Source organism: Danio aesculapii, chromosome 5 (genome assembly GCF_903798145.1).
Source record: "Danio aesculapii chromosome 5, fDanAes4.1, whole genome shotgun sequence".
Classification (NCBI taxonomy): domain Eukaryota; kingdom Metazoa; phylum Chordata; class Actinopteri; order Cypriniformes; family Danionidae; genus Danio; species Danio aesculapii.
In genome coordinates, this window is record NC_079439.1 from 29,742,404 (window position 1) to 29,768,158 (window position 25,755).

The 25,755-nt window shown below is 37.4% G+C and overlaps 3 protein-coding genes across 3 annotated transcripts in view; all 3 read left to right on the forward strand.

Annotated features, from left to right (window-relative positions):
- The first annotated feature begins 5,312 nt into the window (after nt 1–5,312).
- On the forward strand, nt 5,313–6,227 carry LOC130228350 (C-X-C chemokine receptor type 2). Its single transcript, XM_056456788.1, has one exon. The coding sequence runs from the start codon at nt 5,313–5,315 to the stop codon at nt 6,225–6,227; it is 915 nt and encodes a 304-aa protein (XP_056312763.1).
- A 10,332-nt stretch (nt 6,228–16,559) lies between these two features.
- Nucleotides 16,560–17,721, forward strand: LOC130228492 (leukotriene B4 receptor 1-like). The gene has a single exon (XM_056456922.1). The coding sequence runs from the start codon at nt 16,560–16,562 to the stop codon at nt 17,445–17,447; it is 888 nt and encodes a 295-aa protein (XP_056312897.1). The 3' UTR covers nt 17,448–17,721.
- A 6,004-nt stretch (nt 17,722–23,725) lies between these two features.
- nsmfb (NMDA receptor synaptonuclear signaling and neuronal migration factor b) overlaps nt 23,726–25,755 on the forward strand; it is a 53,499-nt gene continuing 51,469 nt past the window's right edge. The window contains exon 1 of the mRNA XM_056457861.1: nt 23,726–24,086. Coding sequence (XP_056313836.1) covers nt 24,016–24,086 — 71 coding nt within the window. The 5' untranslated portion in view covers nt 23,726–24,015. The remainder of the gene's footprint in view (nt 24,087–25,755) is intronic.

Consider the following 25,755-nt stretch of genomic DNA (forward strand, 5'->3'; position numbering starts at 1 on the left):
TGAATCATGGTTCTTTACATACCTCAGTTTTGAGGTCCCGGTTTGATATGGGTACGGGACAACAGGAATAATAACAATTCCCCAGTGCTTGCTTTTTCTGTTTATTTTGACCAGGCAGAAGTGTTTTGTTACAATCAGCTATAGAACTGAAGAGCTTCTTGCGAAGTACAAGATAAACAGAATAATGAAAAATAAAATTTAATAATTAGGAAACTCCCAAAACAACAACAACAAAAAACAATAATTATGTATTAAATTTAAGATTCAGTAAGCTTTAAAACGGAAATTGCCTTTATTGAAAATGCTAGTGAGGTGACGCAGTCACGCAGTAGGTAGTGCTGTCGCCTCACAGCAAGAAGGTCACAGGTTCGAGCCTCGGCTGGGTCAGTTGGCGTTTCTGTGTGGAGTTTGCATGTTCTTCCTGTGTTCGCGTGGGTTCCCCCTGTGTGCTCCGGTTTCCCCCACAGTCCAAAGACATGCGGTACAGGTGAATTGGGTAGGCTAAATTGTTTGTAGTGTGTGAGTGAGTGTGTATGGATGTTTCCCAGAGATGGGTTGCGGCTGGAAGGGCATCCGCTGCGCAAAACATGTGCTGCATAAATTGGCGGTTCAATCCGCTGTGGCGACCCCAGATTAACAAAGGGACTAAGCTGAAAAGAAAATGAATGAATGAATAAAAATGCTAGCATTTTTCATAACAAAAGGTGCAGCGCACAACAACTGTTCGATATTATGTGTGTGCATAGAGATCATGGGACTCACAGATTGACTTATGTGCGCACAAGATGAGACAGCATCTTATATTACCATTATTTGATGGATGTGCATGACCATTATACACTTACAGTGGGGCCCTATCATATACCTGGCACAAGACCCGACGCAAATGTTAATTGCTAGTTTCAGCCCGACACAAGTGTCATTTTGACGTTTTGCACCACTGTGTTTAAATCGCAAATCGCAGTGTGAGCAGACTGAGTGCAGGTCTAAAGTCCAGCGCAGAGCCCATCAGTTGTGCGCCTCGCTTAAACATTGCTTAAAACAGCAATACACAAATATCTTTACAAATGAAAAATGATTAAATTGTAACAAAAAATTTTTTTTCTATAAAAATAAAAACCAGTACCTCCAGGCCTTCTTCACCTCCGGGTGTTTTTTTCAGTTTATTTGCTTTTGTATAATGTTATTATTATCATTAGTATTATTTATTATATGCATATTTATATTTGTTTTATTAAAAACGAGCTTAGATTTGCCCACCTGTCAGGTTTTGAACCATAGGGGGCAGGACGTGTCTTTGGATATAACTGTTTTTGACCATACTTCGGTATTATTGTTCATTCATTCGTTTGCTTAAAATTAGAACTGAATTTAGAAATATTTTTGAAACAAATCTCTGCGCTTAACAAACGATTAGTTAATTATGTTAAACCGTTAAAATAGAGCCTTTAGTATTTTTTATCGCTGTGTTTTTTAGGCGTGTTTATTTGTCATACTGTCAGTTCCAGAGCAGTGGGCCAATCAGAAGAACACAGAGGTGGACGGGACTAGTGTTGCAACCTTCTATTTAATGTAGCAAATTGGTCTGACAACGACAACATGGCAGAACCACTACTGATGGCCGCATCTCTTATTTTCAGACACAAAAATGCATTCTTTGTGAATGGCTCCTCAGCTCTGGTCTTTTTTTCGAACTGCAGTGATTGCACACTTGGACTGTATTCTTTGTGGGAATGCGTGAACCGAACCATGACCCTTGTATTGTGATAGTTCCTTTTCTTACTTTCTTCAGAAAACTACATAGGTTTGCAACAAATTCTCATAATGCTAGTGTATGAATTTCATTAGCGGTCCACGATCAGCATCTGCTTTGACCTTTTGGCCTGAGAAAGTTTGTTTTGTTTTGGTGACATATAGCGTAAAAATACTATTTTACAGCATGTGCTGCAAAAGCAAATCCGCTTTTGAACTCACGTGAACTCGTGTTTGGACGGATACGATAAAACCGACTCCATCATTACTGTTTGTGTCACTGTGTAAATGCTGAGCAGAGCAGAACCCAAACAGAAGCGTACAATTTAATTTCCTACTGTGTGCTGTTTAAGAACAAGGCAGGCATTCGGTTGAAGGTCATTGCTTTGTAAACGGCTTATTCTGACTTTTTCATAAATGTTGTTAGTCTGATCTGGTTTAGAAGACTGTGTTACTGAAAATAAACAGCTGAAGGCAGGGCAAGGCAAATTTATTTATATAGCACATTTCATACACAGTGGCAATTCAAATTGCTTTACATAAACAAGAATAAAATAGACAATAAAAAACAAATAATAAAAATAATTTTAAAACAGATAAAAACTGATTAAAATGTGTTAAAACAGGTTATAAAAGAATAAAAAAAGAAAAGAAAGACATAATAGTGCGAACTGTCGGACGTAGCAAAGTACTCATTACTCAAGTACTCAAGGCACAGCTAAACAGATGTGTTTTTAGTGTTGGTTTGAATGTGCCTAATGTTGGAGCACATCTGATCATTTCTGGAAGCTGATTCCAGCAGCGAGGGGCGTAGTAGCTGAAAGCCAATTCACCCTGCTTTGACTGAACTCTTGCAATTTCTAGTTAGTGATCTGTTAGGTTTGTATTCAGTGAGCATATCTGTAATGTATTAAGGTCCTAGGCCATTTAGTGATTCATAGACTAGTAATACGTTAAAATCTATTCTGAATGTAACTGGGAGCCAGTGTAAAGACCTGAGGACAGGAGTGATGTGCTCTGATTTCCTGGTTCTGGTCAGAATCCTGGCCGCAGCGTTCTGGATGAGCTGCAACTGTCTGACTGTCTTTCTGGGAAGGCCAGTGAGGAGTCCATTACAGTAATCCACCCTCCTGCTGATAAAAGCATGAACAAGTTTCTCTAAGTCTTCACTGGAAACAAAGCACCTAATTATTGCAATGTTTTTGAGATGATAGTATGCTGATTTAGTTACTGCTTTGACATGACTGTTGAAACTCAGATCTGACTCTTCTGAGCCCTTCAGAGCTGAAGACAAAGGGCTCTATTTTAAAGATCTAGGTACAAAGTTTAAAGTGCATGGTGCAAAAGCATTAAGGGAGTGAATCCACTTTGCTATTTTAAGGATGGAAAAATTGGCGCATGGTCTAACATGGTTGTGCTTATTCTCTTAATGAGTTATGGGTGTGTTTTGAGCATAACCATTAAACCAACGAGAGTCCCATCTCACATTCCCTTTAAGGGTCATTTGTGTCACGCCATGGTGCATTTGCTATTACATAGCAGAGTTTGTAAGAGGAAAAACTGAGCGCTTCACTGGCGAGAAAACAATTAAACAGACCATCTGCAGTGCGAGGATAAAAAACGAGTCTCCATTTGGACTTTTATTTTCTATGTACTTTGCTTTTACTCTCTACTCCTTCACTTTTGTGGATTAGGAAACCGTATTGTACGCACTCCACTGAGGACATCCGTTAGCTTACATATTTATTTAGTTTGTTTAGCGCAAAGATTTGTTTCAAAACAAGAAAAGTTTTTTCAACACATTTTAAAACATTTTAATAACTTTAATAATTTCTGATAGTTTATTTTGTCTTCGCATGATGGCAGTACATAATATCTTACTATTTATTAAGCAAAATACTAGTATTTAGCCTCAAGTGCAATTTGTGGGCTTATCTAGGTTGATTAGGTTAACTAAGTTAGGCTAATTAGACAAGTCTTTGCACAACAGTAGTTTGTTCTGTAGCCAATTGGAAAAAGGGCGCTAATAATATCATACCTGTCAACCCTTTCTATTTTTGCTGGGATTCTCTTGTATTCAACCATTCTATCTCACTATCATACAGTTTAAGTATTTTCCTATATTTTTCCCTTGTTTTTAATTTTTCTGTGAAAAGTGAAAGTACCATAAACACAGAGTCGATCTCAAATGGAGCTGTTCATGAGAATTGTGCTTTCGATTTATTTATGCTTGAAAGCATGTCGAAATTAATATTAAAATGTCTGCATTCACTTTCTTTCCATTAAAGCTATGCGTTGATCGTCACCCTTCCCATGCACCCTCTGAATCAGTAAATGCATGTATTAGCGCTGACTGACGGATGCGCTCTGCATGATAAACTGGTCCCAGATCAGCTTTGGTACACACGATTTTAAAAAGGAGCGAAATTGACAACTTTGGACATTGGTGTGTTTGGACATTGGTGTGTTTACTCAGACAAATACACTTAATAATATGTAAACATGTCCATCCTGCGCGTTTTATTTTAAACACAAATAAGTGAACATAAATGGTTACTAAAGCAATCGAATGCTTTATTAGCCTATAGATCTGTGCATTCATTCTTGACACCTCTTTTATCAAACAAAACTGAATGAGATTAATTTGCTGCTCTTCACTAAATAGCTATAGTAACTTTAATCAACATTTAAATGCAACGAATAAAAAGTGAATGAGATTTTATGACTTGATTTAATTTCTCTATAGGCCATTGATTTTAATAGGCTGAACCTTTTATACTATTGTCAATATTTTCTAATGTTTGCTATGTATTCTATGATTTGAAGCTAACTGATGTCCCGTATTTTTACATCTCGATGTTGACAGGTATGAATAATATTAACCTTAAAAGTATTTACATTTTTAATGCTTTTATTCCAGCCAAACTAAAGGAAATATAAACTTTCTCCAGATGGACAAAATGTGAATGAGGGTGTATGGTTTTCCCAGCACTGGGGGTTCATGAGTTAGTGTAATGTTAGTGCTGGGCTACAGCTGGAAGGCCATGCGGTGCATAAAACATTTGCCAGAGTAATTTAACTGATGGGAATTTTGTCTTCAACTGGAAATACACAAGCAGTGACACATAACTTAAACAAGGGGAAATAGAGCTAACAGTGTACTAAATTTTAACAATACACATTTACAAGTTAATTCTTACACGCTTTTGCCAGACTAAATATTATATTTGAATCTTTTTAAATATTCATACTGCATAATGTGTGTGCATATTTAAGCAACACTAATCACAGCTTAAATGGACCTGATTCACTGTGCAAGTTTAGTTTTTGTGGTTGAAACGATGTTCTTAGAGATATTTCTAGTGCACTTGAAGACAAGCATGCAGCACCAACCACAACTAGCATTCTGAGAGAGCTGATGCATATAACAGAGATGCTTATGTTATGACTGTCTCTATACAAGGCTCTGTCTCTGATCAAGGTTCACTTCCTGTGACTACTTCCTGAAAATCTTTTGGGCAAATCTCAGACTTTATTTCAACGTCAGCAGCTGGGAGATAATGGACAACCAAAACATTTCCTGTGATTCCTTTTTCCCCTGTACCTCAGCAGATGTGCTGGTGTCCAGCACGGTTCTGGGTCTGTGCTGTGTGCTTGGTGTACCCGGTAATCTAGCGGTGCTGGTCCTGCTTGCTCATCATATAAAAGAAGGCAGCTTCACCCCAAAACTGATGCTGAGTCTGGCCGTCTCAGATTTACTGAGTCTGATTTTTCTGCCGGTGTGGATCTATGCCCTTCTGAATGGCTGGGTTTTTGGCCAAGCTCTGTGTAAGTTGTTTTCCTATGTCGTCTACTGGAGCCTCTACAGCAGTGTGCTTTCTGTTACCTTGTTGAGTGTGCAAAGGTACCTGCAGGTGCTTTATCCACAGCGATGGGCGAAGCTTGGACAGAAGGGCCAAAAAGGGCTGATTTTTGGCATATGGACTTTAGGTGGAACTTTGGCTTCTTATGCTCTTTATTTCAGAAACCTCAGATTAAAGAAGGATGGGCTCCTGCGCTGTTATCAAGATTTTAGGAGTAATCAAGAAAAAGTAATTGTCTTGCTTCTTGAGAATCTGGTGATGTTTGTTGTGCCTCTCTGCAGCTTGTTGCGCTACTACTATCAACTTCACCGACGGATAAATCAATCAGCTTCTTACAGAAGACACAGACTGACAAAACTGGCCATCAGAATTGTAGTGACCTTCTTCATTTTTGGAACACCCTGTATGATCAACAACTTTGTGGATATGGCAGTGTCATGGGAATCAGATGTCAGCTATAACGTAACCGGGGCTCTTTTCTTCATCAACAGCTGCGTGAATCCTTTTCTTTATGCTTTCTCGGCCCGAAGTCTGCTTTTCAGAGGCAGACCGGACTCAGACCAGCCCAATCAGAATGAAAGTAACATCACACAACATAATCAAAATGAGTAAACAATTCATGACTAAATGTGCATTTATGACTGTTTTGTGTATAAAATTCCTGTTTGCTCAGATGTGTGTGGTTATGTCAGTTTCTTATCTTATCCAAAGCATACGAAACATTTCATAATATCCTGTATGTTATCTTGACTAATCAACTCAATACTTTATTATATATATATATATATATATATATAGCAATTAAAATGAGTTTTGCAGTGGAAAATTACAGTGAAGGCCAACCAAGAATATCTTCTGCTATGTGTCTTTTTCACACATCAGTTTTGTGTTCTGTTTCCCGCCAATGACTTGTTTCAGTGGAAACTCACTTGTTTGCATTAGTTGATCATCATTCTTCATGTATTTAAGCTCCTCAGTTTGTTTTGTTGTTTGTTGATGCTTGAACACATTAAAACTTCTTGTAGAATCTAAATCTATTTGTGTGTCCTCTTCATAGTAGACATCCCTAATTGAACCTCACAGTGAGATTTGCAATAATTTTGTTTCTTTGAGTTTAGTCTTCCCCTCTCTAAATATAGAATCAGTTTTTCTATTCTTACTGCTGGACCACACAAGGACAATTTTGGACCTTGCTTACCACACATACTAGCCAGACAGTTGCCTGTTTACCTTTTACTTTGTTGTACTTAACACCACAACCAAGGGTAAACTGTCTGGATAGGGCACTTCAGGGAGGTTCACCACATTTGGGAAATGTGTGTTGGGGAATTCTGGATGTAATTTCACCATTGTCCCTGCTGGGGAAGTCATCACTAGGCTCAATCCTGTCTCAGAAGTGCTTGCTTCCTACATGCTATATAAATCCTCCCTGCATGTTTTCTTACAAACTAATCTGTACAGACATCTTCCCCCCAAAAAAAACACCAGGCTATTGGCTGTTTTATTCGTGAGATGGGATTTCTTGCTGTTGCGCCATTACAGAGCATTGCACTTTTCCCCATTCGTAGTAGTGTGAGTGAACTGTCTTTTTACATTTAGAGTTTTATACTTCACTCCTCTGACTTCACCTCATTGCTCTGCCCAATTGACTCCACTAAGCTCCTTTTTCCCCTGGTTAAACCGTTGTTTTCAAATTTTATTCTGCCTTGGTTGGTCACTACCCCGGTCCCACTCCATCAGCTCTGTCACCATTAGTCCGGCCTCTGCATGTTCAGTAATCAGACTGTTGCAGAGACTGTATGAACAGTTGAGCGAGATCACACCAGAGCAGTGTGAGAGACTAGTAATGTCCTGTGGCTGCAGATGTGCTGAAGTCATTTAAGGCAAGGACCTGTAAAATTCCTACAGATTTTTGAATCCTATATTCCAGTGGTCCTCAACCACCAGGCTGCAGACCGGTACTGGTCCGTGGCTCAATTGGTACCGGGCCGCACAAAAAATTATTAATTATTTTCATTTTATTTATTATCTGAGTCTGAACAATCTTTTATTTAAAAAATGAACGCATTCTCTCACTTACATCTCGGTCACTTATCCTAACCCTAACCCTAACACCCAAATTTAACACACAAGCAGCAAAATGAGTAAGAAACAGACGTCTTTGGAAAGTTTCTTTGGAAAGGGGAAAAGGCCCAGTGAATGACCCGTGAACTGCCAATGAATGGATCCGCAACCCATTTGTCAACAAATCAGGATAATCCAGCATGTCTGTGCAAAAAGATCAACAGGAGATTGCAAATGACGGCGGCCTTTTAAGGACTGTTTGCATGTAGCGTCTTTTCTAGAGTTTGCGCATGTTAGTTATTTCCAATGGAGGTGCGCGACTTGTACAAACAAACGGCGTGACGCACTCGTGCCTTCCAGACACACACAGTTAAATAAATCGGATCACGGGTTACATGACAAGAATTGACCGTTCAGCTTCAGCTTTTATGGAATATACACATTTCAGTAGACTAATTACCTCAGACAAACACAGAACACCCAAACACTGCAGTGCTTTGTATTTTTTTCCATAAATAAAACTTGTATCAGAGTGACAGCAATGTTTTGTCAGCTTGTCATTCACTGAGAAAACAGTTGATTGCCGTCTAGCAACTTACAACCTACGAAACACCCTCCCGGTCCGCTGTAAAATTGTCAAGCGTTGACCGATCTGCGGCGATAAAAAGGTTGAAGACCATTGCTATAACCCACAGGTGTCAAAGCCAGTTTCTGGAAGGCCACAGCTCTGCACAGTTTAGTTTCAACCCTAATTAAATAGGCCTGATCAAACTAATTTACTAAGAGTCTTTCAGGCTTGTTTGAAACCTACAGATAGGTGTGTTGAAGCAGGGTTAGAACTAAACAGTGCATAGCTGCGGCCCTCCAGAAACTGGCTTTGACACCTGTGCTATAACCTAAAAATTATATTTTAAAAATTAAAATTTTCTTTCTTCAGCTACAGTCATTGCTGTTCCCCAGCAGGAGGGGAACTCCAATGTGTGTTATTGACACATTGGAGGATAATGACACATTGGTGAATTCCATTCACCTATTTTAATGAGCATTTTGGATATGTGCATAAAAAACAGTTGATGGAAACGCCAAGATGTGCATACATTTTGAAAATGCACATAAAAAACATGCACATAACTCAGTGGGATAAACGTTTTATTTTAATAAGAAAAGATGCTCTTAAACTATGATGGAAACACTTTTACCAAACAAATTCCAGTATGCGCATTAAATAAAGTCATGTGATTTTGTTATAAGAAATCATGTGATCTAAAATCTGTATAAATGGGCAAACCAGTCGGCTGAGCACATTATAAAACATCTAAAATGTTGTTTTGTAAAACACCTTAACCATTTCAGTTGTGTTATTATATTGCTAATCACATTCCAGAATTAAGAGTGTCTGTGCTCTGCGTCACACACCTTTAAAAGCCACCGCGCATTCACTGCATGTCAGGATTGCCTTCTGAGGTGCAAGTCTTTTATTAAATGAAGAAAAGATTCATGCAGCTTCTCTTATCGCAGCAAATTCTGTTTTTACTGTTGATATTTGGCACCAGTTAATCAGGAAGTGACGATTTTGTTCTTTGACTCATTGGATGGAAACGCTGCTCTATTCTCACGTCTTTTATGTGATAATCCAGTTCTGCGCATAAAGTTATTTTGCATTTTTGGATGGAAACATAGCTAATTACACACAGCATTTCCAAAAATAAAAACTTTGAAAAAACGTTTTGGTTATTTTGTATAACACAAAACTTACACAGTTATAGACTTACACAGTTATAAACTTAACAAAGATTGCAATATTGTGAAAAATTTAATAAAAAAATATAAAAAATCAAGTGCTTACAAATGCACTGAATAAAATGGTTCATTGGACTGAATAAACATGTTTAAGGTATGTGGTTACAAACAATTTATATGAGATGAATTTAAACAAATTAAATTAAGTTATTTATTCATTCATACATTTTCTTTTCAGCTTAGTCCCTTTATTAATCCGGGGCTGCCACAGTGCAACTTATCCAGCATATGTTTTACGCAGTGGATGCCCTTCCAGCTGCAACCCATCACTGGGAAACACCCACACACTCACCTAGGCAAGGCAAGGCAAGGCAAGTTTATTTATATAGCACATTTCATACACAGTGGCAATTCAAAGTGCTTTACATAAACAGGAATAAAAGAAACAATTATAAGAGAAATAAAAACAAACAGAATAAAAATAAAATAAAATAAAAGCTGATAAAATGTGTTATAAAAGAGTTAAAAAGAAGAGAAAAACATAGTAGTTCGATCTGTCGGACGTAGCACAGTGCTCATTCAGTAAAGGCACAGCTAAACAGATGTGTTTTCAGTCTTGATTTGAATGTGCCTAATGTTGGAGCACATCTGATCATTTCTGGAAGCTGATTCCAGCAGCGAGGGGCGTAGTAGCTGAAAGCCGATTCACCCTGCTTTGACTGAACTCTTGGGATTTCTAATCTATTTGATCCTAAAGATCTGAGTGATCTGTTAGGTTTGTATTCAGTGAGCATATCTATAATGTATTGAGGTCCTAGGCCATTTAGGGATTTATAGACCAGTAATAATACTTTAAAATCTATTCTAAATGTGACTGGGAGCCAGTGTAAAGACCTGAGGACAGGTGTGATGTGCTCTGATTTCCTGGTTCTGGTCAGAATTCTGGCCGCAGCGTTCTGGATGAGCTGCAACTGTCTGACTGTCTTTTTGGGAAGGCCAGTGAGGAGGCCATTACAGTAATCCACCCTGCTGCTGATAAAAGCATGAACAAGTTTCTCTAAGTCTTCACTGGAAACAAAGCATCTAATTCTTGCAATGTTTTTGAGATGATAGTATGCTGATTTACTAACTGCTTTGACATGACTATTGAAACTCAGATCTGACTCCAGAGTCACACCAAGATTCTTGACCTTATTTTTTGTTGTTTGACCCTTAGAGCCAAGGTACGCATTCACCTTGAGAACCTCATCTCTGTTCCCAAACGCAATGACTTCAGTTTTCTCTTTGTTTAACTGAAGAAAGTTTTGGCACATCCAATTGTTAATTTCATCAATGCATTGGCAGAGGGTGTCAATGGGGCTGTAGTCATTAGGCAGTAAGGCTAGGTAGATCTGAGTGTCATCAGCATAGCTGTGGTAGGAGATTTGGTTCTTTCTCATTATTTGGCTCAGAGGGAGCATATAAAGGTTGAACAGGAGTGGTGCCAGAATCGAGCCTTGTGGGACTCCACATGTCATGGGTGTCCACCCTGACCTATGGTCACCTATACTGACATAGTATCCTCTCCCTTCAAGGTAAGATCTGAACCATTTGAGGACCGTCCCAGACAGCCCAACCCAGTTTTCCAGCCTATCCAGAAGTATGCTGTGATCGACAGTGTCAAATGCAGCACTGAGATCAAGCAGTACCAGCACTGTTAGTTTGCCTGAATCTGTATTTAGGCGGATGTCATTGATTATCTTTATAAGGGCGCTCTCTGTACTGTGATGTGGTCTGAAACCAGATTGAAAATTGTCCAAACACCCCTTGAAGTTTAAGAACTTGTTAACCTGGTTAAAAACAACTTTTTCAATGATTTTGCCAATGAAAGGGAGATTTGAGATGGGCCTGTAATTGCTCAATATGGTGTTATCTAGGTTGCTCTTCTTCAAGAGGGGTTTAACAACTGCAGTTTTAAGTGAGTTAGGAAAAATCCCCGAGAGAAGTGAAGCATTTACCACTTTTAGAAGATCCATTTCTAAGCAGGTAAATACCGTTTTAAAGAATGATGTGGGGAGCGTGTCGAGACTGCAGGTTGATGTTTTCATAATTTGCACGATCTCTTCTAAGATTTTGCCATTAATTGCCATGAAATCGGACATAATGTCTGATTTCTTAAGTTGTGGTTGAGCTAGTCTGACGTCGACACAATTTGGCTGATTGGATGAGCTGATTGCCTTTCTGATATTATTGATCTTGTCAGTAAAGAAATGAGCAAACTCATTACATTTGCTTTCAGAGAGTAGCTCACTGGGAATCCGACTGGGGGGGGTTGTGAGTTTCTCTATCGTTGCAAACTTATAGTGCATGTCCTATAGTGCATGTCTTTTGGACCTGTGGGGGAAACCAAAGAAGCTGGAGGAAATCCACGCCAACATGGGGAAAACATGCAAACTCTGCACAGAAATGCCAACTGACCCAGCTGAGGCTCGAACCAGCGACCTTCTTGCTGTGAGGCGATCTTGCTACCCAAATTTAGTGATGTTCAACTTATTTTTTTGTTTAAATTTAGCCCATATAAATTGTTTGCAATTACTTGCCTTAAATTAAAATGAGTAAATCCAATGAATCATATTTTTAGTGTGGTTTTTGATCTCTGTGTTAAATATATTATTGCAATTAGAGTTGCACTGGAGACTCATAAGATTAAAAACATTTCCATATTTCCATTATTAATGTAGTTTTATATTATTATTATTATTATTATTATTATTATTATTATTATTATTCCAAGTAGCAAAGGGTAAACTAGCAATATCGAGGCACTTGATTACATTATTTATTGCAATGTACATGTACCTAGAGCAATCATGTAATTTTCTGCATCTGTGAAAGTGAAGTGGTTAGCTGCCACCTTCGAAATTTCCTTTCTGGCACATTTATGTACAAAATCATTTGAGGTAATAAATAAGTCAGTACTGGTACAGGGAAGGTGATAAACATTCCTGGTTTGAATGGCTGTGGGCTCTGGCTCTCTGTGTGCTAGAGTGAGCTATCAGATCACAGCATCTTCCCTCTGGGAGGATCTATTAGCATGATGTATAGACTGTACATGCACAATGGAGGAAACACAACAGGAGAAACGATCTGCATAAATATTTCTTAACACTGCCCTGACCTCAGAACAGAACCCATTCAGGGTTTACATTTAACTTCCTACCATTCTGTCCATAGCGTTGGGTTTGTGTGTGCGATTTAAGAATAAGGCTGAGACAGCCTTTGCTTTTGTTGGTTTATTTATGATTTATTTATGAATGTTGTCAATCTGATGGACTAAGCCACTTATGAAAAGCCGGTTATACAAGATATGAACACACACAGTAAATAGCAATTCATCATTTAAATGAGGGGAAATGCATAGTTACTTCTCAATGGGAACTACAGCACAGTTATAATTCTGTTATGATAATATTAATCATACACATAAAACATGCATGTATGTACAATAGATAGATAGATGGATGGATGGATGGATGGATGGATGGATGGATGGAAAGCTGTGTAGAATTTGCACCTTTTATGGTAGCCTATTGCACATTTTCTAACGCTTCAGTTCGAATGCACATCCTAATCAGTTAATTTCTGTTCCTGTTAATATTATTTAGCAGCTACAACAACCACGGCAATCTCTTTAAAAGAACGACTCACAAGGTGAAATTTTGAATTACTTTGGATTGTTACCTGATAATACAAGATAAGAAAAACCCAAAATAGCAACAGGGAACATAAGCCAGTTTCCATCCAAAAAAGTAACTTAACTTTATGTGCAAAACTGTATTATCACATAAAAGATGTTCGAATAAAGCAGCGTTTCCATCCAATGAGTCAAAGCAAACAATTCGTCACTTCCTGATTATCCAACGCAATCTCACCGCAATTCCAAACTTTTTGATTTAGTGGCTAATTCGTATGAATTCGTATGATCTAATTGGTACAATTAAGTACAATTTGCTCATCACCCAATGACGGTTGGGGTTAGGTGCCACGCCTCCTTCTTAAAATCGTACATTTTCATACGACTGAACTCGAATTAGCCACTAAACTGACCAAACGCAAAATACTTACGTTTCCTCGTGAGATCAGGCTGGATTATCTGGTGCCAAATATCAACTGTAAAAATGGAATTTGCTGTGATAAGAGAAGCTGCGTTAATCTTTTCTTTATTTAATAAATGACTTACGCCTCGGAAGGCAATCCTGACACACAGTGAAAGCGTGATGATGTTTGAAGGCGTGAGACGCGGAGCACAGACACTCTTAATTCTGGAGGTCATTAATAATATAATAACTAGTATATAATATAATATCGCCGTTAATCTATTCTCAAAGTTGGGTTGGGAGCTGGGTCTATTCTATGCAAGCTATGATGACTTTCACCTTAATAGTTTAGCGCAGATGTATTCCTGACCGGTGAGCCGTTTGACAAAAAGGTGCCCTTTTGAATCAAATTATGGACATCAAATCATAAATGGACATCTGTAATCTAGCTATTTGCCTTAACAGACAATAATATAATTAAGGTGTTTACGTGAAGTGCTTTCATGTAAGAGTTTCCTGTAGTTTTGGGTGACTTTAACCGCAGTTCGGCTGTTTCACTTTCACTCATGAACATTTCATTCATGCCCCCATGACAAACTGGGGTATAAGACGCAAATAAGGAGTAAGGACTGGTGAGAGTGTTATGGAATTTAATAACGCACGCTGAATGGAAAGAAAAAAATTTCCTCATTTCGTTGTGTGTGTGTGCGGTCCTTTACTGACAGCCACGTATGTGGATCTAATTGGAAAATATGGCGAATAGTCCTACATGACAGTAATAGTTTGATTTCGGTGTTTACTTCAATAATGCCACTAATATATGCATACTCCACGTCTTAATTCCATTTCTGTTTACTTCAGTTATGACTTTAGTCGGATTAAGGTAATCAAAAATCGTTGTTTGGAGCTTATGTAGGCCTACAGTTCAAAATTCATGTTTAACTGAATAAACAGTAAACACAAGTACATCGTATTGAACATAATTTATTTTCATCACCAATTATCATAGTAGAACAGTTTCTCAAGCAGTTTGTGATGCATTTTGGAAACAGGAGATGAGCCTCTGGTCTAATGCACAACCTGGCTTGAGAAACCCGATCTCAAAGACTTATATTTAGTCATTATTTGTGTATTATATTACATATAATATATTACATATAACATATTACATTTGGTAGAATATTACATATTCCGAATGCCTTCGGCAGAATTCAAATGAGCCATTTTAATCTATATTAATCCAGATTGATTTCAAGATTACAGTGAGATTAATCTAGATTAAAAAAATTTATCTATAATAATAACACTAATACTGAAACGGTTAGGGTGTTTCAGAATGAATAAAGTAACATATGTTTTACAGTGTGCTCAGCCTGCTGGTTTGTCCTTTCGTACACATTTTTATCATTATGTGATCTCTTATAACAAAATCACATGACTTTATTTAATACGCATATTGGAATTTGTGTTTCCATCATAGTTTATGCGCATCTTTTCTTATCGAATAAAAAGTTTATCCCACTCAGTCATGCGCACATGTTTTTTATGCGCATTTTCAGAATCTAAGCGCACCTTGACGTTTCCATCAACCGTTTTTTTATGCGCATATACAAAATGAGTGGATGGAAACAAAGCTATTGAAACAGTTTTTGACCTCTTCATACAGCCTAATTTTGTTGGAAAAAATGCTCTTTTGTAACATATTTCATTTGGTATAGTTTGTATCTTTATTTTAATGTATTTTTGTTAGTCAGTTAGCTACAAAATAAACAAAAGTAATGAATACATTTTAGGTGAAGTGAGGTGCAAATAATACTTTTTGGCCTTAAGGGAATTCTGGTTTAAATTAAAGTAGGCCTATTATAACATAAAATACAGCATTTCTGACAATTTTTAAATTGATTATGAATTACAGTATCGCAATACTACTTGGTAGCGTGATACTTAAGCTGGTATAGTATCGTAACATTAATTAATGGTATCGCGACAACCCTAATACATACAGATGAAGTCTGAATAATTAGCCCCCCTGTTTTTTTTCCCCTCAATTTCTGTTTAACGGAGAGAAGATTTTTTCACCACATTTCTTATCTCTAATAACTGATTTATTTTATTTTTGTCATGATGACAGTAAATAATATTTTGCTAGATATTTTTCAAGACACTTCTATATGGCCTAAAGTGACATTGAAAGGTTTAACTAGGTTAATTAGGTTAACTAGGCAGGTTAGGGTAATTAGGCCAGTTATTGGATAATGATGGTTTGTTCTGTAGACTATCGAAAAAAAATTTGCTTAAAGGGGCTAATAATATTGACCTTAAAATGGTTCATTAAAAAAAAAAAAACTGCTTTTATTCCAGCCGAAATAAAACAAATAAGACTTTCTCCAGAAGAAAAACTATTATCAGACATACTGTGAAAATTTCCTTGCTCTGTTAGACATCATTTGGGAAATAATTAAAAAAGAAAAAAATTCAAAGGGGGGCTTTGAAAATAATAATAATAATAATAATAATTCTGACTTCAACTGTTAATACATAAATAAATAAATAAATAAATAAATAAATAAATAAATAAATAAATAAATAAATAAATAAACAAACAAATAAATAAATAAATAAATAAATAAATAAATAAATAAATAAATAAATAAATAAATAAATAAATACTATTTTTCTACAGGGTGTGTGGGTGAATACACAGTTGTTTACCAGGGGAAGTGGTGAATTGGGTATCAACCTAAACATGCAAACAGTTGTGATGTATAAGGATATGTGGCAACTCAACTTATAAGCATGCATTCACTTCACTGCATTAAAATGTGTTAAAATTGTGCACCATATGCCAAAAGATGTGCATCATAAAACAAACACAACATTTATGCACAGCAAGTAAGGGCAATTACTTTTATCTGCACTATTTTTGTTTTGTTTGTTAATCCATATTTATAAAATCAATGTGCAGATCACAACTGTGGCCAATGTTTACTTCCTGTTTCTACTTCCTCAGTTACATTTGTAAGAACCTAAAACTTCAATTCAAATCAGCAATCGTAAGTTAACCATGCAGAACCAGAGCATTTCCAACAGTTCTTTGTTTGCTCATTCCTCGGTGGCATCCAGCACTGTTCTGGGTCTGTGCTGTGTGCTTGGTGTACCCGGTAATCTAGCAGTGCTGGTCCTGCTTTCCCAACATGTAAAGGAGGGCAGCTTCACCCCAAAACTGATGCTGAGTCTGGCCGTCTCGGATTTACTGAGTCTGATTTTTCTGCCGGTGTGGATCTATGCTCTTCTGAAGGGCTGGGTTTTTGGCCAAGCTCTGTGTAAGTTGTTTTCCTATGTCATCTACTGGAGCCTCTACAGCAGTGTGCTTTCTGTCACTTTGATGAGTGTGCAAAGGTACCTGCAGGTGCTTTATCCACAGCAATGGGCGAAGCTTGGACAGAAGGGCCAAAAAGGGCTGATTTTTGGCATATGGACTTTAGGTGGAACTTTGGCTTCTTATGCTCTTTATTTCAGAAACCTCCGATTAAAGAAGGATGGGCTCCTACACTGTTATCAGGATTACATGACTCATCAAGAAAAAGTATTTGTCTTGCTTTTTGAGAATCTGGTGATGTTTGTTGTGCCTCTCTGCAGCCTGTTGAGCTTCTACCTTCAACTCCACAGACGGATAAATCAATCAGCTTCTTTCAGAAGACACAGACTGACAAAACTGGCCATCAGAATTGTAGTGACCTTCTTCCTATTTGGCACTCCATGTATGATCAACAACTTTATCGCAATGGCAGGGTCATGGGAATCAGAAGTCAGTAACAACATAACCGGGGCTCTTTTCTTCATCAACAGCTGCGTGAACCCTTTTCTTTATGCCTTCTCGGCCCGAACTCTGCAATGCAGAGGCAGACTGGATTCAGTCCAGCCACAGCACATTCAGGATGAAAGACAATAAAACATTACACAACACAACACAATAGTATATCTAGTTGGACTTGACTAAATGTGCATTTAACAAAATTGTATCTATTTGTTTTATCTAAGGATATTTAATGTCCTGTGTATGATTCATTAACTACCTAGTCATGGTTCCCCATTCCAGAAATATTCCAAATAACATTGTGGAAGCAAACCAATAATATACTGTGATATTTGTCTCAGCTTTGTCTTAGTAGGTAAACGTTGTAGAGTGGTCATTTTAGTAGTCCTTCATTAAATATAGTAACAAATATGGCAATGATGAGGCTGATATTTCTCACTTGATCTGCTTTTAAAGGGTAAATGAAGCACTCAGTCAAGTTTACCTTATTTTGTACATTGGATTCCCCTTTAATGAAAATATATTAAACAAACTCGATTAATGTAAGCATTTAGCACAAAACTGAGTGCTTCATTTGACTGAGTGCTTCATTTCCCCTTAAAAGAAGGATGAAGTAAATTGAACAATGAACACAGTATAATTACAGGTAAACCCCTCAACAAACAAGATAGACACCACCAAACAATTATTGTTGTAATAATAATACTAACAATGATTAATTGGAATATCTGGGTGTTTGTTGGGTCCCTTTTTTTTTTTTGTATATAGTTTTAATTGTTTCTAGAGTGACTGTCTTAATCTAAGGGAGGCAAAATTTGGCCCTGATTTTGATTAAAATCTGTACAACAAAGTAGCCTACTGTTTGTGTTATTTACATTGTGTTTGTTGTATCACTTTTTAAATTAGTACAACTTGTTTATTTTAATGAACATTAATAAAAGTATGGCAAGGTAAGGAAGTTTATTTATAAAGCACATTTCACACACAATGGTAATTCAAAATGCTTTACATAAACAAGAATAAAAGAAAAGATAAAACCAAAATTATTAAAAGATGAAAACAGATTAAAATGTGTTAAAACAGGTTATAAAAGAATGAAAAATAAAAGACATAGTGCAATTTGTTGGATGTAGCACAATGCCTATTCAGTACAGGCATAACTAAACAGATGTGTTTTCAGTCTTGATTTGAATGTGCCTAATGTTGGAGCACATCTGATCATTTCTGGAAGCTGATTCCAGCAGCGGGAGTGTGGCAGATTCACCCTGCTTTGACTGAACTTTTAGAATTTCTAATTTACTTGTAAAATACAGTAAACAGAACTTTTCTATTAATCACTGTAATGATCCGCCTTCAATATAAAATCAATTGTTCAGAGTAAAATAAACCAGGCTTGCAAGGGTTATCCCAGTACAGAAATCAGGGGCGTAGATTTAGGGTGGACGGAGGTGATATGTCCCCACCAATATCCACCAACCATAGAAATATCCCCACCGATAATTTAATCCAGTTTTTTTTTTTAAATCGCGCTGCCAACATTAATCTAGACACGCAGGTTAAATGACGTTCTCTACTCGAGTCCTCCCGCCCCCAAAATGCATCTGGATATTTTGATTGGCTGTACCTTTTCCTGCTATCATGTGAGAGGCTGTGGCTGCCTTTAGGTACAAGCAGTGCCAAAAGCAATGGATTGTTTTTTTTCCCCGTGCAGAAATAAGGTGTGTTAGGGGACACACAAGTGAGGATGGCGGCAGCAAAAAAAAGTGGACATAAGGTGCTTTTTTCAACGAAAGTGTAAGTCACATAGGCTAAACGCAAATTCACCACTGAATGAGTCCATCATAATAATGCCGTTAATACTCGTGTTTTCCTCGGATTTAACGCACAGTCTATTGTTATAGCAGACTGATATAGGCTGAATAATATGCCCTGAAAACGAACTACAGAATAAACAGCTATAGTACAGTATATGAATCCCGTCAGTTCTCCTAATCTCTCAGAGTAGCATGTCCAATTTCAGTTAAAATAAAATACAGCCTGTTTATAGGCATATTACTGATATATGAAACATGTTTCATTGGCACTATGGCTAAAATAAACGGAAGTCTTTATTAAACACTCTTTATCAGTTAATAAACATTCTCTTAAAATTACACTTTCGGGCCTATTGCCAGCTTATTCAAAGGGGTGCTTATTTGTTTTCAGAAAAACCAAAACTTTTTGCAGTTATTCGCCTCATTTTCTATTTAATTATGAGGTATAAATATAGCATTTTACTGACATTTTAAGAACAAATTTTTGCTGGATTAGCTTGTCAGATGGTTATCATAACCACACTTTTTGATGTACCAAAAATATTTTCTACCATTCTGTCAAATTGCTTATCATGCTATTTTACTATTTTAAGTGTTTATTTACAAATGTGCATTTAAACTGTAAGTTTTATATTACAGTTATATAAATAATGAAAATTTTTAATACAAAATATGAAAAGATACCTTTTTTTAAATACAAATTTATCATCATTTATCATTACTTTTTTTAAAATCTGTTAAAACTTGTTTTAAATTAAAAACTGAAGCCTACAGGCAAATAACAAACTGGTCAGCACATTCAACTTTCCTCAGTCAGAATTTGGCCATTTGAATAATAAGAAAAATGTTAAAATAATAATAATAATCCAACTTTTGGTCTTTTGAAACCACTCGAACCCCCTTTGGCTACAGGCCTAAAACTTCATAAACTGTATAAAGAGAGGATATATATATATATATATATATATATATATATATTATATATATATATATATATATATATATATATATATATATATATATATATATATATATATATATATATATATATATATATATATATATATATATATTAGTAGTTTTTTGTTGGTCTTACAGGTTTTGAGTGGAATGATTTAAAATGTATTTTAAATTTGTTATTTTCTTTTCTGCACAGACATTATCTGTGAAGTTAACAGTCAATTCAATTCAATTCAATTCAATTCAATTCAATTCAATTCAATTCAATTCACCTTTATTTGTATAGCGCTTTTACAATGTAGATTGTGTCAAAGCAGCTTCACATAAAAGGTCATAGTAAATAGGAACAGTGTAGTTCAGTTTTTAGTGTTTAAGTTCACTTCAGTTTAGCTCAGTTCAGTGTGGTTTAAAAATCACTACTGAGAGTCCAAACACTGAAGAGCAAATCCAACTATGCTTAGCTCTACCGATCCCAAACCATACAAGCTAGAGGCGACAGCGGAGAGGGGAAAAAACTTCACTAATTGGCGAAAGTGAAGAAAAAAATACTTGAGAGAAACCAGGCTCAGTTGGGCATGACCATTTTAATTTCTACGCTGGCCAAACATCTTGTGCAGTGCTGCAGTCTTAGCGGCGGAGGCTGGAAGCTGGACCTCGGAGAAAACTCGTCTGTCCTTGGAGCGTCACAGGAATCAGTCTCATGCTCTCCACTCCTCCATGACCACCACAGCAGCTGCTTAGGATACGGCCTGGTCCAGTATATGGAAACCTTGGGATCATCACGTCACTGGTCTTGGATCGAATCAGTGACTCTGCATAGTCTCAGGGCCTCTGGAAGAGTATCCCCAGGTGGAAATGGAGAATAAAGAGAATAATTAGTGTAGCTACTGTTCATAGTGTATATAAACAAGATGCTGAAACCTGCTACGTGGTGCACTGAGTGTATGCTTTACTAAACAGATAGGTCTTTAATTTAGTTTTGAATTGGGAGCGTGTGTCTGAGCCTTGGGCGTTATCAGGAAGGCTATTCCAGAGTTTAGGAGCTATAAATGAGAAGGCTCTATCTCCTTTACTCGACTTTGCTATTCTAGGTACTACCAGAAGCCCTAAGTTTTGAGATCTTAAAGAGCGAATTGGATTGTAGCGAGACAGAAGGTTGGTTAGATAAACAGGAGCTAGATTATTTAAAGCTTTATATGTAAGAAGCAATATTTTAAATTCAATACGAAACTTAACAGGCAGCCAGTGTAAGGAGGATAAAATTGGGGAGATGTGATCAAATTTTCTAGACCTGGTAAGAACTCTGGCAGCTGCATTTTGTAGTAGTTGAAGTTTGTTAATAGAGGATGCTGGGCAGCCAGCAAACAGTATTACAGTAATCCAGCCTAGAAGTCATTAAAGCCTGGACTAGCTTTTCTGCATCTGAGATGGATAGACACACACATCGACAATATCATTCAGCATCACAATGTGTAATAAATTCAAAACATGCATACCACAGATGTCAAACTCAGTTCCTGGAGGGCCACAGCCCTGCACAGTTTAGTTCCAACCCTAATCGAACACACCTGATCAAACTAAGGGCCTACTCACACTATGCTATCCGAACCATGCCCAGGCCCATTTCCCGGATTGTTTGAGAAGTGTGAGTGCTCTGAATCGGGCTCAGGCACGGTTCACTTGGCCAGCCCTAGCCCCACCTGGGCTTTGGCGCGGTACGCTTGTGCAAAACGCGCCAAAGCCCGAAACTGAGAGCGAGACGTGACTTTTAAGGGACTGTTTCATATGCGTTAATTAATCATTCTTACTGTTTAATGAACGCAAACTGTCGTAGTTCATTAAAGATGCAAACCTCTCACTGCACGAAAGCTCCGCACCTTCAGCAAACCTCCTAATTTCTGCAGCACGAGGACTTGTTTATTGTTTATGAGCGTCAAAAGTGGCGGATTTGTTCGGCAAAATATTTGACTGTGTGTCACTGCATATCAAATGACTTAAACGACGATATAACTGAAGAAATCTCCACTGTGCTGAGCGAGAGCGCTTCTGACCTGCGCATCATCGATGACGTAAGCGTGCCCAGGCTCGAATGTAATGTGAGTGCGGGCCGTCGGGGGAGACGGGAAGGGGACAAGCGTGCTTTGGCCCGGTTCAAGGCAACTGTACATAGTGAGAGTATGCCCTAATTGAGTGCTTTAGGCTTGTTTAATACCTACAGATAGGTGTGTTGAAGCAGGGCTTGAACTAAACTCTGCAGGACTGCGGCTCTCCAGGAGTGGGGTATATGACCACAGACTTTCAATTTTCAGCCAGCCAGCCTGATGGCTTCCGGTGAAAAGTCTTTTCACTACAAAATCGCAACGTTTAAGATCCGTTTTCTTTAAAAAATAAGTGATTTTCACTGTCTAATATATAGGTCTCAGACCGGACAAGAAGCCCTGCATTAAATTCTAAATTTCACTGCCCTAAATATGAACATTTTTTTTACCTCAGTATTTTGCATGGAGTTTCTGCGCTAGCCTGCTGGTACTGACGGTATCAGCGGTTACACAGTCTATCATCTTGTTTTATGCTTGAACAACTAAAAAAATGCTGAAGTTTAACTGATTGAATTTTAATTACATTACGATGTCGATACTGTAAAAGGATCCTTTATAAAATTAAAAATAGTCACAGAAACCTTTCACAGGGAGTTTACCGTTGGCTGAAAAACACTAGCTGTGCACATACAGCATTGAGTTTGACACCCCTGATGGATACTGTGGATTCTTCTGTTTATGAAACTATTTTGATAAAATGCGTAAGTTCCTTGTAGTTTTTAAAGAACTGAACCTTTTTGGTGTTGCCACTGGAAATACTATATACAGAACTTTATGACAAAATAAGTTTTTATTAAATATGGTGTACTCAGCGGTTTGTTCTTTCTGTCTACTTTTAAGCTGACGCTAAAGAACAAGCTGAGCCAGTTTCTCTGCTATATAGCACTATTACCACTGTTGTTTTTCTGGACCATCCAAAACGAGAAATGAGGCGATGTTTGCGGGGGTCAGGTTTTGTCTAATGTGAATTGGACCAAATGTCCTCTACAGTAAACCTGATGACATTGTGGGGACAGGCCAATGGTCCCAGAGGGAAACTAGTTATCAAAGTTAACATGTCGTTCATCTGGAAAGGTAGCAATGCAAAAAGGTTTCTGTGGAGGTTATTAGTGGATAGGAAGTATTTTAAGGTCAGAAGGGCCTATAAAACGTCGATAGCAGAAACATAGCTACTTGTCTCTGTGTGTTTATTTATGTTGTTTATAAGGACACATTTGTATGACGAAATGTATGGGTACTTATAATACAATGCTGAGGTGGATCATGATGACAATTGTGTCCTCGTAATTTAAAACTGTTTAAAATAATTAACGGGTTTTTGCCACAGGTTTCATGTGAGAGTTGGGTTTAGGGAGTATGGGTAAAGAAAAGCCATAATAAGCGGTTTTTACAGTAAAAAAAAAAAAAAAAAAAACCATTACGCATATGGTGAGTCCTCATAAATCACAAAATGTGCGTGCGTGTGTGAGAGAGAGAGAGAGAGACGGAGAGAGAGCGAGCGAGCGCACGCACAGAGCAAGTGCACGAGCGCATTCTGGCGTGCTGGCAGCTCACCGTCCACAATGCTCTATTAACTCAAACTCCCTTCACCAGAGATCAAAAACTTACTTCTCGTAGTGAAATACAGCCGGATGTGGCGTTCCTAAACATGAGGAACAAACGGAGCATCTGACATTGACCCTGAGCAGCAGTTTGATTCGGGGAGTAGAGGGAAGCCGATCGTATCTCCACTCTGCGGATGATTTTGTTTGCGTTGTGCTTTTCTTTCCTTCATTGCAGATGTTGCGAGTGGAATGAGCTGTTTTCTCACATCGGGCTTGTCACTGCAGCATGGGAACTGCCGTGTCCAAGAAGAAGAATTTAAGGAATGATGCGATTTCTTCTGTTGCCGCAAAAGTTAGGTGAGTCTCTGCAGCAACACAAGCGCGCGAACACCGCGTCTCATGGAGGGACTGTGTTGGATCTTGTGCTGCTGCTCAAAATGAACACATCCCATCATACCTCATATCACTACACGTCTCCTTTTTGTTGACGACTGTAAAATAGAAACAAATCTATCAGAAATGCCTCAATGATAGCATCTGGGGCTGTAATCGTTTTGACAACAATGTGCTTGCTAGTAAGTTTGTAGCCACATATTAGAGTATGACAAAAATTACTTTGGAAAAGTTTTAAATGGAAATAATTTGTTTGCATTTTGTCGTGACAGCAGTGTATTTGCGCAAACATTTATTGAGGTAGGCTTATCGTTGGGCTGCGACACGAGAGTGACAGTCTTTAATGTTACTACAGTAGTATTGTTGTAAATTGTGATAACACGATTATGAGGGTTTTTGATTTTGTAACGCTGACGTTTATGTATTTATATTTGTTGTCTATTTTATTGTACACTATCCAGGGGGATTATTAGTTATATTATTACCAATAGTAATAGAAAAATATCTAGTTATTTCTGTATTAAATTATTTTTATTCACATTGTCTGTTTTTGTTTTGTTTTTGTTATCTCAACAGACGTTTCAAATATTTATAAGGCTGCTGTTCAATGACAGACACGACAGCCACTACGTCACCCTCAGTCACAGCTGCTACTTTTCACAGTCTTCATTAGATAAAGATTTAGAGACTCTTTGACTGTTGTATTTTTTTATTTGGTTAATATATTGGTTAAGAATCATCAAGTTTTGTAAAGTGACTAGACCCTTGGCTCAGCAATATTTTCATTGTATATCTTTGAGAAGACTCCTCAGTCTATCAGGTAGTCACACGTTTAGCTTAAGCACTCACTTTAAATGAACTTTAACAACCTGTTGTATTCATCATTACATCACTTTTTATTGACACATATTTTTGACACTTTTTTCTGAATCACTGAACTTCTGAGTGGACCATAACACTTTATCTTCACAATGACAGTGTGATCACACTGTATTCATCCATCCACCTACAATAAATCATCTGTTCAGCTGGGTCACTTCTGTTTGCAATGTATGCCTTGAACAGAGAATTTCTGGCCAGGAGTAAAGCATGATCATTTCCAGTGAATGTCCTCCCTGTCTCTGTTGTTGCTGCTACTGCAACCTAGTTTGTTAATAATTTTTTTTTGTGTACATTGTTGTGTATTTTCAGATTGTTTGGATTCAGACTGTTTGTATTAGGGGAACTGGGTTTGGCTTCACTCTATTATTTCTTCACTTTATTACTACTGCATATTTCCAAAGTTACGTTATGTGATGAGAACATATAATATTGGGTCAGGATGCAGTATAATACTTCATCTGTTGTGCATAATATTAGATTTAGAATGTGTTTGGACTTGGCAGGTTTGGCTTAAGCAAACTTTTTTGTAATTACTCTGTTAGTGCAGTTCACTTGGACAAGCGTAAACAGTACCATTCAACCTTTTTTGAATGCATCAACAAATGATTGCTTGTATCTAGTCAACCAAGACTGCTGAAAAGATGTCTTGATTCACTTGTAAACAAACTGTGGTTCAGATTATCTGAAATATGAATCCAATCTGGACCAAAGAAGATATTATACCACAAGATGTGACAATAAAATGGGCAGA

What these genes read in the sequence shown, in the direction of transcription:
- LOC130228350 (XM_056456788.1), top strand. Translation starts at nt 5,313, where the DNA reads ATGGACAACCAAAACATTTCCTGTGATTCCTTTTTCCCCTGTACCTCA.
- LOC130228492 (XM_056456922.1), top strand. Translation starts at nt 16,560, where the DNA reads ATGCAGAACCAGAGCATTTCCAACAGTTCTTTGTTTGCTCATTCCTCG.